Consider the following 14,770-nt stretch of genomic DNA (forward strand, 5'->3'; position numbering starts at 1 on the left):
CATGAGTACACATTATATTGCATATTAATTTCTTTTTTATTCATTCTCCCATTTCTTTGTTCCAATTCTTGATTTTCTATTCACAGTTTCTAAGAAAACAAAACAGGACCGTTGACTGTAGAAGTTATCTTTTACAATAAATTACTAACTAAAGCAGGGACATGCACAGGAATAAAAATTTGGCTGCTTTTGGAGGGGCACTTTCTCTGCCTCCCACAGCCAGAGGAGCCGGCTCTCCCCTGTCCCCACCAGTCCCCCTTCCCTGTGGCCAGAGGAGCTGGCTTAGGGTTTCCAACCCTCCAGGATTGTCCTGGAGTCTCCAGGAATTAAAGATTAATCTTTAATTTAATATTATGCCATGTGTTGAAATCTCCAGGGATCCATCCAACGAAAATTGGCAACCCTAAGCTGGCTCTCCACCCTTCCTCCCCCTGCGGGCAGTGGAGCTCACTCTCCCCGTGCCCAATCTGGAGGAGTTTGTGCTCACACTGATTGGGGGAGCCTATGCCCCTGCTTGCCCCCCCAAGCACACCCCTGAACTAGAGAGATTGTCAGATGTGTGCCTCTGAAAGAATGGCCTCCAAATTTCATTCATCCACTCTGTTCCTAAAGGAAAAGATGAAAATTCCTGAAATTCTGACAGGATAGGGTTAATGTTGATGGTAGTTTTCTAGAGGAAAACAATGGAGAGAGCAGTAGCTTGATCATAGAATCATAGAATATCAGCGTTGGAAGGGACCTCAGGAGGTCATCTAGTCCAACCCCCTGCTCAAAGAATGCCAATCCCCAACTAAATCATCCCAGCCAGGGCTTTGTCAAGCCTGACCTTAAAAACTTCTAAGGAAGGAGATTCCACCATCTCCCTAGGTAACACATTCCAGTGTTTCACCACCCTCCTAGTGAAAAAGTTTTTCCTAATATCCAACCTAAACCTCCCCCACTACAACTTGAGACCATTACTCCTTGTTCTGTCATCTGCTACCACGGAGAACAGTCTAGAGCCATCCTCTTTGGAACCCCCTTTCAGGTAGTTGAAAGCAGCTATCAAATCTCCCCTCATTCTTCTCTTCCGCAGACTAAACAATCCCAGTTCCCTCAGCCTCTCCTCATAACTCATGTGTTCCAGTCCCCTAATCATTTTTGTTGCCCTCCGCTGGACATTTTCCAATTTTTCCACATCCTTCTTGTAGTGTGGGGCCCAAAACTGGACACAGTACTCCAGATGAGGCCTCACCAATGTCGAATAGAGGGGAACGATCACGTCCCTCGATCTGCTGGCAATGCCCCTACTTATACATCCCAAAATGCCATTGGCCTTCTTCGCAACAACGGCACACTGTTGACTCATATCCAGCTTCTCGTCCACTGTAACCCCTAGGTCCTTTTATGAAGAACTGCTACCTAGCCATTCGGTCTCTGGTCTGTAGCGGTGCATGGGATTCTTCCATCCTAAGTGCAGGACTCTGCACTTGCCCTTGTTGAACCTCATCAGATTTCTTTTGGCCCAATCCTTTAATTTGTCTAGATCCCTCTGTATCCTATCCCTACCCTCCAGCATATCTACCTCTCCTCCCAGTTTAGTGTCATCTGCAAACTTGCTGAGGGTGCAATTCACACCATTCTCCAGATCATTTATGAAGATATTGATCAAAACCAGCCCGACGACCGACCCTTGGGGCACTCCACTTGATACCGGCTTCCAACTAGACATGGAGCCATTGATCACTACCTGTTGAGCCCGACAATCTAGCCAACTTCCTATCCACCTTATAGTCCATTCATCCAGCCCATACTTCTTTAACTTGCTGGCAAGAATACTGTGGGAGACCGTGTCAAAAGCTTTGCTAAAGTCAAGGAACAACACGTCCACTGCTTTTCCCTCCTCCACAGAGCCAGTTATCTCGTCATAGAAGGCAATTAGATTAGTCAGGCAAGACTTGCCCTTGGTGAATCCATGCTGACTGTTCCTGATCACTTTCCTCTCCTCTAAGTGCTTCAGAATTGATTCCTTGAGGACATGCTCCATGATTTTTCCAGGGACTGAGGTGAGGCTGACTGGCCTGTAGTTCCCAGGATCCTCCTTCTTCCCTTTTTTAAAGATGGGCACTACATTAGCCTTTTTCCAGTCGTCCGGGACTTCCCCTGATCACCATGAGTTTTCGAAGATAATGGCCAATGGCTCTGCAATCACATCTGCCAACTTCTTTAGCACTCTCGGATGCAACACATCTGGCCCCATGGACTTGTGCTCATCCAGCTTTTCTAAATAGTCCCGAACCACTTCTTTCCCCACAGAGGGCTGGTCACCTCCTCCCCATGCTGTGCTGCCTAGTGCAGTAATCTGGGAGCTGACCTTGTTCGTGAAGACAGAGGCAAAAAAAGCATTGAGTACATTAGTTTTTTCCACATCCTCTGTCACTAGGTTGCCTCCTTCATTCAGTAAGGGGCCCACACTTTCCTTGACTTTCTTCTTGTTGCTAACACACCTGAAGAAACCCTTCTTGTTACTCTTAACATCTCTTGCTAGCTGCAACTCCAGGTGTGATTTGGCCTTCCTGATTCACTCCTGTATGCCCGAGCAATAATTTTATATTCTTCCCTGGTTATTTGTCCAATCTTCCACTTCTTGTAAGCTTCTTTTTTGTGTTTAAGATCAGCAAGGATTTCACTGTTAAGCCAAGCTGGTCGCCTGCCATATTTACTATTCTTTCTACACATTGGGATGTTTTGTTCCTGTAACCTCAATAAGGATTCTTTAAAATACAGCCAGCTCTCCTGGACTCCTTTCCCCCTCATGTTATTCTCCCAGGGGATCCTGCCCATCAGTTCCCTAAGGGAGTCAAAGTCTGCTTTTCTGAAAGCCAGGGTCCATATTCTGCTGCTCTCCTTTCTTCCCTGTATCAGGATCCTGAACTCGACCATCTCATGGTCGCTGCCTCCCAGGTTCCCATTCACTTTTGCTTCCCCTACTAATTCTTCCCGGTTTGTGAGCATCAGGTCAAGAAGAGCTCTGTCCCTAGTTGGTTCCTCCAGCACTTGCACCAGAAAATTGCCTGCTACACTTTTCAAAAACTCCCTGGATTGTCTGTGCACCACTGTATTGCTCTCCCAGCAGATATCAGGGTGATTGAAGTCTCCCATGAGAACCAGGGCCTGCGATCTAGTAACTTCCGTGAGTTGCCGGAAGAAAGCCTTGTCCACCTCATCCGCCTGGTCCGGTGGTCTACAGCAGACTCCCACCACGACATCACCCTTGTTGCTCACACTTCTAAGCTTAATCCAGAGACTCTTAGGTTTTTCTGCAGTTTCATACCAGCGCTCTGAGCAGTCATACTGCTCCCTTACATACAGTGCAACTCCTCCACCTTTCCTGCCCTGCCTGTCCTTCCTGAACAGTTTATATCCATCCATGACAGTACTCCAGTCTTGTGAGTTATCCCACCAAGTCTCTGTAATTCCAATCACATCATAATTCCTTGACTGTGCCAGGACTTCCAGTTCTCTCTGCTTGTTTCCCAGGCTTCCTGCATTTGTGTATAGGCACTTGAGATAACTCGCTGATCGTCCCTCTCTCTCAGTATGAGGCAGGAGCCCTCCCCTCTTGCGCGCTCCTGCTCGTGCTTCCTCCTGGTATCCCACTTACCTCAGGGCTTTGGTCTCCTTCCCCCATCTGATATATGGATTAGATGACTTCAAAAGTAACTGCACACTGTGACTGACAGAAGCAGCAATGGTGACAAAGTAGGTTTCTTATGTACACTCTCACCACAGTAGTCAAAAGCAATGGAAAGCTGAGCCAGTAGATAGCTCACTCCTGGCAGTTTTCTTGCACATCTGCAGCAATCATTGAAAGGAAGTAAACAGCCTCAACCAACACTTGGTTGAAAAAGGACCTTTCCTTAACCTCCCTACAGCAACTTGTTCTTTGCTTAAAAACAAAGAAGAAAAATATACACAATTTTTTTAGTATCTTGAAGTAGGCCAGAGAATGCCCTCGTTGTTATTTAACATGTTTGTGGCTTAATATAGTTAGCTAATGTTTTGCCAATTGAAAAGACTGGTAACAACATAAATTATTTAAAATTAGCTTACAAGAGAGGGTGGGAGAGAAAGACTCAGGGGAAGTGGTGTGTGTCTATGTTGGTAGGGTGGGGCAATGTTTAGTCTATTTTTGAAAGGCTTTTCCCCAAAACACAAGGTTTCCCCCAGGATGTCTTCCTCCTCCACTGAACATCAATGAAATTGAGTGCAGAGAATAACAAGGTTTATTAGTCTCCCTTCCCCTCATCCATTTACAACTTTACAGATCTGTTCTGTTTGCAGAATGAACTAATGGCAACAACAACCAAAACCCAACGTCACTTATAATACTCCCTTTTGCTGAACTCTTGAGAAGCAGTTTGGTCAAAACTTTGCTTGCCAAACACTGACCAACAACTGTTCCCAGCTGCCAGCAATTACTCACTGTAAGCCTTTAAATACACTAAGCTTCTACCAGTGTTTTTCATGAAATCAACAGTGTTCTGGCTCTCTCTCACTTTTCAAAACATTTTATGTTCCAGAAAGGACAAACAAACCCCACCTCCTCCCAAAAAGGTGGAGTCAATGGCAATTGAAATCAACAGCAGTTCTGCTACTGAGGCAATACCTGCCTCACTCAGAAAAACGAAGAACTAATATCACAGCTATGTACTATTCACAGTATTTCAGAGTAAAATAATAGCTCTTATATTAAGGACTCATGAAGGATCAATGCTATAGTGCTCCTTATTGTATCAAACACATTCTAGTGGAGGATGTAAGTCAGTAGCAGTAGGATTTCATTGAACAGCCTGGCATACGCACTTTCAACATCCACAGAACACATAAATAACAAAAAGACTTAGTACTTGTACGGTGCTTTTCCTCCTCAAAGACCTTCATAAATACCTAATCCTCATGACACCCCGAAAGGTAAGAAAATGCCTATTATCCCCAATTTTACAGATGGGGAAACTGAGGCACAGACTTGCCCAAAGAGGGAATAAATATCACAGCCAGGATTTCCTGGACTTCCTGATTCCCAGTCAGGTGCTTAATCTACCAGTCCACACCTGTGCAGCTATGGTAAGTTACAGTGTCCAGGGCTGGGGCACGGGGTTGGGGCCCTGGAGGGAGTCAGGGGTGGAGGCTCCAGGCAGCGCTTACCTCAAGCAGCTCCCGGAAGCAGCAGCATGTCCCCCGTCCAGCTCCTATGCAGAGGTGTGGCCAGGTGACTCTGCGTGCTGCCTCATCTGCAGGCGCCACCCCTGCAGCTCCCACTGGCTGTGGTTCCCGGCTAATGAGAGCTTTAGGGGCGGTACTTGGGGCGGGGGCAGCATGTGGAGCCCCCTGGCTGCCCCTACACATAGGAGCTGGAGAGGGGACATACCAGCTGCTATCTGGGAGCCGTGTGGTGCGGAGGCTAGCAGGGAGCCTGCCAGCCTCACTGCATGGTGCCACCAACTGAACAGTCAACGGCCTGGTCAGACCAGTTGTTCCAGTCAAAAACCAGACACCTGGTCACCTTAAGGCAGGGATGGCCAACCTGAGCCTGAGAAAGAGCCAGAATTTACCAATGTACATGCCAAAGAGCCACAGTAATACATCAGCCCCCCCATCCACGCCCCAGCTGCCAGTGTCTCCTGGCAGCCCAACAATCAGGGCCTACTCCCTCCTTCCCCCAATCAGCTGTTTCACGTGCACAGGAGGCCATTGGGGGTGGGGGAAGTGAGGGCATGGCAGACTCAGGGGAAGGGGCAGGGGCCTTGAGGGAAGGGATGGAGTGGGGGGCAGGGCTTGGGGCAGAGTAGGGGGTTGAGCAGCGAGCACCCCCAACACACTGGAAAGTTAGCATCTATAGCTCCAGCCCCGGAATCAGTAGCTAGGTAAGGAGCTGCATATTAGCCTCTGAAGAGCCACATGCGGATCCGAAGCCACAGGTTGGCCATCCCTGCCCTAAGGAAACTCCATGCAAGCCTGGAACCAAGCATCAGGCTGTTTTTCCCTCTGGCTTCCTGGGTTCTGGGTGGGGGGAGGGAGGGAGAGACCCAGGTGACTGCGATCCGGGGGCCACAGCTGGACTCATAGGGGAAGAGGTGCGGGATATCTGGGCTGAGGGACCTCGCACTTGGGCTCGGGGGACAGTGTGTGGGTATCTGGGCCAGGGGGGGCCCGTGACTCGGCTCAGGGGGGAACTGTGGCTGGGTTCTGGGGGGGAGCAATTGTGAGTGTCTGGGCCCCCCAGCTGGGCTCTGGGGGTGGGGGCAGAGAAACAGGAACTGAGTTGTCAAGGAGTTTCTTGAACTCTCTATTCTTGGGAGAAATTGTGTGTGTGTGTGTGTGTGTGTGTTCTTACAGACATACTTGCCGACAGGTATTTTTAAATAAATTACCAAAATAATTGAAACTGGTGTGATTATATAGTGTTATTTTGACAAATAAAATCTGCAGAATTTTGCAGAATTTTTAATTATTGTGCACCTAATTTTTAGTTTTTGGTGCATAATGCCCCCCCCCCCCCGAGTAGCATGTGTACATGTGTTTGTACACTGAAGACAGATAGTTGTACAAACAACTGCTGGCACATACAAAGAGGGCATGTACAAATGGGCATGCACAAACTGTGTGAAGTCAATTTTGGCAACTCTTTTTGACAATTTGTACCCAAAAAATAATATGGACGGCTGAGAATGGATTTTTGAACAGGATATTATAGATTTATAAAATTCCTACTGCAATGTGAATACTGGGTATGCACAAAGAAGCTTCCTGGCCCTTTTTTATATCTGACTCTTTCAAAACAAAGACTGGTTGAAGGGGTTATTTCAAATACTGAAGAGAGTAGAAAAAGCTCTCAGAGTAGCAGCTGTGTTAGTCTGTATCCGCAAAAAGAAAAGGAGGACTTGTGGCACCTTAGAGACTAACACATTTATTTGAGCATGAGCTTTCGTGAAGTGAGCTGTAGCTCATGAAAGCTTATGCTCAAATAAATTTGTTAGTCTCTAAAGTGCCACAAGTCCTCCTTTTCTTTTTGAGAAAAAGCGCTGGAATTTTGTTTTGATTAAGGAGAGGTTAAGGTTATTTTCTAGAAATGGAACTAGTCTCTCTCTCGCGTTCCACACAGAACAAGAGCATGAGAAATGTCTTCCTACTACTAATACCATACTGCTTCCCCCTTTCTCCATGAGCAGTAATAAAAGCTGTTCTGGAAATATTCAGATGAGCTTTATGACATTTTTAAGAGAAGAAATGAATAATTTTGTTAGTGGCGCACCATCCAAGGTAAAGGGGAAAAAAAGGAAACCGGTTAATACCTGTTATGTCACACAAGTGGGTTGTTACACAGACAGGATAACTTCACACTAAAACATTTAGTCATTCGTTGCAAAACCACACTGATGAGCACTGCATAGCAAACATGCAACCCAGAGGGCAACTGCTTTTATATTTAATTTTGAATTACTGCCTTTTTCATTAGAGGTGAGAGAAGTGTGGTTACACTCTCTCAAGGTTTCTCAAGAATTCTATGCTATTCCAGGGTCTGATCCAGCGAAAATAAAATAAATAAATAAAATGTGCAGCCTTATGAACTTCCCAAGCCGCAGATGCTGGCCCTATGGTGAGCTGACCTCTCCAAAAAAGCTCAACAGCAGGGATCTGTGGAGGAGCTCCAGGGAAGAAGAGATGATGCAAATAAAATCCCCACCTCCCAAATATTGCAGTTCCTTATGCTACATATGTTCCTCTCCTCCACTCCTTTTGAGGCAGTAGGAATTAAATAAATAAATATATTTATTTTTAATTCAGTTATCCTTTTCCACTCGTGTTAACCAGGGGCAATGAAGGGGCTTTTGCTCCATATTGTGGGGATGAGTGAAGAGTGGACGCTTCCTGCTCCACACCTCCCCATCATCATTTGCTTGAGGTAAGAGAGAGGGAAATAAGGTGAGTTTTCAGACAGTCGCTTGTGCTTTTTCTTCCTGCTGACAGCTTCCAAACAGCAAGGCATCTTTATATGTGTCCCTTAAGAAATCTCACTATCAGTCATCTTGGACAGAGCTTTCCATGCATTTAGATGCAGTGGGCTCAGTGTTCTGACACTATCATTCCTGTGATCCCAACGGCAACCAGAACGTGGAATCTGATTGCTCTTGCCCTTGGGTGGCTATGGAATGCTTCCAAAGGTTGTTGCCAAGGAGGGAAAAACTCCCTTGAGAATAGGGAACAGTCTCAGTGATTACTAGCACTCATTCAGAGTTGTGTGCACTGGGGATCAGTGCCATACAACAGGCATTTATAATGAACAAAGATCAAAGATCAAAGTGAGACAACTGATATTGTTAGGTTAATAAAAGAACACTCAACAGCATTGTTGTTTAAGTAGCAATTCATAAAATATCAAGTTGTACCACATTACATCAGAAGTAAACGATAAGGTGGTGATGAGAAATTGTTATTAAGACTTGTTTTTAAACTTCTAATGAGCACACTCCATGTACCTTTATTTCTGTCTTGTTCTCATGGCATTTGGTTTTTTGTGAGAAATGCAGGATAGGAGGGAGGGGTTTCCGGCTAAATTGTCACCATGTCTTCCAAGAGTCCATAATAGTTTCCATTGTCCTATTCCTGAAAAGTAAGCTAGTCATTTACAGGCCTAAGGAAAGTATAATTGACAAGGAGAAATCCATGATGTATGATACTGTACCTTTTTCTTAACTGCCAGCAGATATTCATTTCTGCTAGAAGGCAAACTTCATATGGAACAGTTATGTAAACAAGTAAACAATAAAACAGGTAACATCACAGAAAGAAAATATATATTTACTTAAGTAACTCTGGACAGTTAGCTCAGGACTGTTTCTGAAGGATATACTTACCAAAGATGTTTACCAGGCCTAAACATAACACCTGTTTCTGGTCCTATATTGTATATTTCCTTTGTACATCTGCATCAGCCCCGTGATGAGCTTGTTCCCATACTTTGTCTTACTGCTACCAGCAGAGGTGCTGGAATAATTTTTTATAGTGGAGGTGCTGAGAGCCACTGAACCAAACTGCAACCCCTGTATGTGATGGAAACCACCTCAAATTAGGGGTGCTGTTGCACCCCCTGGTTTGTAGCACCTATGGCTACCAGTAAGGGGTTTTGTAAGACCTGTTTGACTTCATGTGAGTAATAAGAAAGAGCAAAGTGAGAGATTTGTTGCTACTTACCAAACCTCTTGTAACCAAAGGACTGCACCTCCTCCTCTTCTGCAAAGTCGTCTACAGAAAGACAGATGCACAGATTTAGTACTAAAATTAGCTATGAAGGCACAGAAGTTTGAGTATACACAAAAGGTTACTGAACATTGTATTTGAAAGGTTAATTGGTTTTATCAATATTACTGCTTGCTGATATATGAAAATATCTCAAACTTTCCTCTTTCCACTATTAATCTTCCACCCAATCTTTGGCTACTGCATGATACTTGGATCCTTTTTTCTCTGAGTCACCAGCAGAAATCCAATTGATAAGTTATCATCATCTGATGGCTGTTCAGGGACTTTTATTAAATTGATTGCTGGTCTTAGTACAGATTTTAGCAGGCAAATTCCTCATCACAACTGGCACTTAGTGCATCTGTGTTAGCAGTCTCAGCAAGGCAAAGGAATAAGTAGGCACAGAGACTGAACCACCTTTTAACCTGTACAGGGGAGCCCCCTCCAGGTCAGGGCAGAGGCACATTAGAAAGGTCTTTTGGGCGAGCTTACATTACTGCTTGCCTGTGCTGTGCTTTTCCTGTGAATAAAGAGAAGGCTTCAGTTGCTAGGGCTGTCAATCCATCACCTTTCATGAACACTAAATTTCCTTGAAGAGATAAACCTCATTCAGTCATGGGCAACAGAACTGACACGTTGGTCAAGTTCAAAAAGTTAGCAGAAGTAAGAGTATTTAGTCCTTTTCATCTTGATTTGGGCACAGGGAGTAAGAGGTGGGTATTCAGGCCTTAGCTTGTCATTAATTTCATCTCTCTGCCCACTTCCTCCTGCCAGTAACAGCACAAAGGAAAGGATTATGACCAGCACAAACAAGCAATATCAGTACTTTAAAAAAAGAAAAGTATATAACATCTCTCCACCAATCCTGCACTTTCTCCCACCTCCAGCATGGCCCTTCCCATTTGCAACCCTATTTTCCACTGTTCTGGAGCAGTGTTTCACCCCTTCCCACATTAACATTGGCAATGTGCTTAGACGGGGTATAAACATTCCTGCCACACCTAGGGCATCTGGAACAATTACAAATCTTCACCAAGAGCTCACCTTAAATCAGTCCCCTAGGAGGCTGACACCACTCTCTAGGCGTGCGACACACAGAGATTGCCATCACTACCAAGTATGCTAACCCCCCACCTACAGCTTTCCCAAGATAAGCCATAACAGAAAGAAGTAAACAGGAATACCGGCCAGTACCTGGACAGAAGGTTACCAGAAAGCTTCAGTCAGTCAGGTGCAATCACAAAATAGATATGTTATACAGGCCTCAAACAATCAGTGGGCCCTCAGCCTTATGAGATTCAGTGCAAAATCTGCATTCAATAGGCCATTCACCATTCAGTCTCATCGCCGATGAGTCAACCAGCCAGGTCTGCATCATAGAAATCTGGCTGGCTGACATGGTAGCCAGCTGCTACCTCACCTGGCTCTCCTATCCCCACCCCACCCAGGATATGTTATGCACTACACAGCCAGACCTAGAGAGGACAAATCTGAATATGGAGCATAGTCATTAATTTCCCATTCAGGCTCAAGATCAGGAAAAGCACACACAAATCAAAATCCTTTGAGGGCATCCACTTACTCTTGCCCAGAGACAAAACTAACCGAGGCATACTACTAATCTATTAGCTCCCAAACATCAAAGGCTCCCAGGGGAGCTGATGGAGATGTTGCCTGACATGGTGATGACGTTCACTGAATTTATCACCTTGCAGGACTTTAACATTCACACAGCTGATACTCTGACAGGACAGCTCAAAACCTCCTATCCTAACTCTTCACCTTACATCACACAGCTGCCTATACCCTGAATTGGATCCTGAGTTGGATGTGTTTGTACGGAATCCAAGTACTTGCGGCAGCTTCCTAAAAGACTTTTTAAGGCAACAAGAAACCACTTCCCTAAACTCTCCTGAAGCCTGCCAAATTCCAAAATGTACACTTTGAAAACTCTACCCAACAAAGAGGCCAATCATATCATGGCAAATGCTAATAAATCAAAGTGATCACAAATCAGTCAACATTCAGCTTTCTCACACACCCCAACAGTACTCATTCACTACACAGAGCTTTGGATAAAATGCCACTCTGGTGTGCAAGAAAGAGCTGCATAACTCAGGCTTCAGTTCAAGACTGAACTCGTTTCTCTCCCCATTTCTCTATCATGGTGGACAACACAACGACATGCCCGGTAACTCAAGACTACAATCTTGACTTCATGTTTGGCTTGGCCTTCCACTTTGACCCACACAGCCAAGACATGTCTAAATCTTGCCTCTTCTTCCAAAACATCTCTAAGATCCCATCATTCCTCTCTGCCAAAGTCTTGTGCAAGCCCTGATCATCTTGCCCCTTGACTACTGTAATCTCCCCTTCTCTGGCCTCACTGCCACAACAGTGTCTCCCTCAAATCCCTTCTAAGTGCTGTTGCTAGGATCACCATCTCTGACTCCTCACTGGGAAGAGATCTTGATAGGTGTTGAATTAGGCTCTCAGAGAACTCTTGGGGGGAAAAAACAGATGCTTAGAAGTGACAGATTGAAAGCCTCTGTCTGCCCCGGAAGGTAAAACTTAAGATAATTAATACAATGATAAATAATTTAAATAGACCGGTGTACAGGGCTGAAAATGCCACTCAGAGAGGGGACTCACTGTTTCAGATTTAGTATATCTGGAATGATTAATGGAATTAAACATATTTTCTTTTTCTTTCTTTTTTAAAATAAATAAATAAATAAATAAATAGATAAATAAAAAAGGTCTCCTAGAAAGACACATGAATCAGATCCCAAAAGGACCCAGGGGTGAGGAATGTTCATACTTCCAACAGAAAAGACATTAATTTCTCTAAAGGAACTAAATGTCAAAAATATATACTTTATGTGGAAAATTGTTATTGTGCTCCTTTTATGAAATGTGGGTCAGAGGAAAGCCTAGGTGGCACGTTAATGCATAACTGCCCTATTCAGGTGGAAACACATCTGTCTGCATTCCTTTCAGACCCTTTTACCACATTACTGCTGATCTGCTTATTGGTTGTAATTTTCCCATTTACCCATTGCAGTTCCAGTTGAAAGGCAAAATTTATCCCTGGTACAAATGAGCAAAATTCCATTCAACTGATATTTATTACCTACAACAAAATACGTATAGCTATGTTTGAAGTTCAGTTCTGCTCTGTGACTAAAATATGGCATTGTGGAGTTCCATGTTTACTGTCTCAATAATTTCAACATCAGATGTGTTCAGTTTACAAGTGTAAAGATAGGAGGAAGGAGTTTAGAACAGCTAATCCTGCGAACTCAGTAGGGATCTGAGAGTGAAAACAGATTTTTCCCTTTCTCACATATCAGATAAGAATATAAGAATCACCATCCTGGGTCAGACCAATGGTCCATCTGTCCCAGTATCCTGTCTTCCAACAGTGGCCAGTGCCGGATGCTTTATAGGGAATGAAAAGAACAGGGCAATTATCGAGTGATCCATCCCCTGTCATCCAGCCCCAGCTTCTGGCAGTCACAGGTTTAGGGACAACTAGAGCACGGGATTGCATCCCCGACCATCTTGGCTATTAGCCATTGATGGACCTATGCTCCATGAACTTATCTAATTCTTTTTTGAATCCATTTATACTTTTGGCCTTCACTACATCCTTTAGCAACAACTTCTAAAAGCTAACTGTGCACTATGTGAAGAAATATTCCATTTTGTTTGTTTTAAACCTACCGTCTATTAATTTCATTGGGTGATGCCTCGTTCTCGAATTATGTGAAGGAGTAAATAACACTTCCTGATTCACTTTCTCCACGCTATTCATGATTTTATAGACTTCTATCATATCTCCCCTTACTCATCTCTTGTCTAAACTGAACAGTCCCACTCTGTTGCCCTTTTCTCTAACTTTTCCAATGCTAATCTACCTCTTTGGAGATGGGGCAACCAGAACTGCAGGCAGTATTCAAGGTGTTGGCATGCCATTGATTTATATGGTGGTATTATGATATTTTCTGACTTATCTATCCCTTTCCAAATGATTTCTAACATTCTGTTAACTTTTTTGACTGCCACTATACACTGAGCAGATGTTTTCAAAGAACTATCCAGGACACCAAGACCTTTCTCTTCAGTGGTAACTGCTAATTTACACCCCATCATTTTTGAGGCTAATTTAATTGAGCCTTCACTGATAGCTGTGCACAGATATAACCAACTGAAAGTTAGCAAACAAGTCATTTAATGATGCATAAGAAGAAACAGAACCTCTCTCCCCCTTTCTTCTGAGACTTGGCTCTGCAGTGCCAATATAAGTTAAAAGTAGTAAAAAAAAATATATTTTGTCATTAATGTAGGCAAATTCATGTTTGATTATATAAAAAGAATGGTTATGTTGAACGAGAAGATGTCATTTATATAGCTTTTCTGAGGAAAACTTACGTACAATGAAAGTGCTGAAGAATCAAATAAGTTTATGGGTGATATACGGTTAATTAGCTATGCTTGTTTGCTGAAGATCCCACCTCCTTCCCCAGAACACTAGATGGACTGTATAAGTCATTTCATTATTCATGTTTTGCCCAATAGCATTGCCAGAGATGTATTTAGATTTCTTTGGACCTCTGGCTTTTTATTTGTGCAATACAGTACACTGTGATTTATTGAAGACTACCGTTTTTCTTTGCTTGAAGGTAAAAGACTTTATAATGCTCTTATTAAATCTCTTAATTATGATGCATATTCATGCTGTTTTGAAGATAAATATAGACTATAAGTACACTTCTATCGACAAATCTCTGCTTCCTTTACATTAAACTGTGGAGCAGATAATTTATTTCTTTGTGAGCAAAATTACTAATGGGCCAAATTCATCAGGCCTTACGTTTGGCCTTCCGTTATTAAAGGTGAAAATATAAACAAACTATTTTTTTTTAAAAAATTAAACAATAATTGTAGTTGTATATGTAACAATGTATTGCAATAAATTAGAGAGGAGGTTGAATTAAAGCCCCACCCCTTTGGGAATGATGGAATGAGAATTCAACCAGTGATATGAATCTGAACTCAGACTTTACTCTAAGTTACAATGTTAAAACAAAAGTTGAGAAACAAACCGATAAACATAAATCCACAGTTAAGGCTAACTCCTTCCCCTACACCTTAATGCAGAGGTTCTCAAACTTCATTGCACCACAACCCCCGCCCCTTCAGGGGGCCTGTAACCTGAGCCCCGACCACCCAGCACTGAAGCCTGGGGGTTTCAGCTTTGGCCCCTGGCCCCAGCCCTGGTGAGCCCATTAAAATGGGGTTGTGACCCACTTTGGGTTCCTGACCCACAGTTTGAGAACTATTGCCTTAACCACTACAGGAGAACCTCAGTTTTCATTAAAAAACAATTTCTAGCCCTCATGGTTGCAGAGGAAAATATGTAAATGTGACTTCAATGTACTCAAAACAAAACCAGAAAGCTAATGAAAAGAGTCCAGAAGTGTAT

General features: G+C 43.7%; 1 protein-coding gene across 1 annotated transcript in view; it reads right to left on the reverse strand.

Annotated features, from left to right (window-relative positions):
- The window catches only part of COLEC12 (collectin subfamily member 12), a 123,625-nt gene extending 112,998 nt beyond the window's left edge, over positions 1–10,627 (reverse strand). The window contains exons 1-2 of the mRNA XM_077808690.1: positions 10,615–10,627; positions 9,235–9,285 (exon numbers count right to left, since the gene is read on the reverse strand). Of these exons, the coding sequence (XP_077664816.1) occupies positions 9,235–9,285; positions 10,615–10,627 (64 nt within the window). The remainder of the gene's footprint in view (positions 1–9,234; positions 9,286–10,614) is intronic.
- Positions 10,628–14,770: the final 4,143 nt, after the last annotated feature.

Source organism: Eretmochelys imbricata, chromosome 2 (genome assembly GCF_965152235.1).
Source record: "Eretmochelys imbricata isolate rEreImb1 chromosome 2, rEreImb1.hap1, whole genome shotgun sequence".
NCBI classification, from domain to species: Eukaryota; Metazoa; Chordata; order Testudines; family Cheloniidae; genus Eretmochelys; species Eretmochelys imbricata.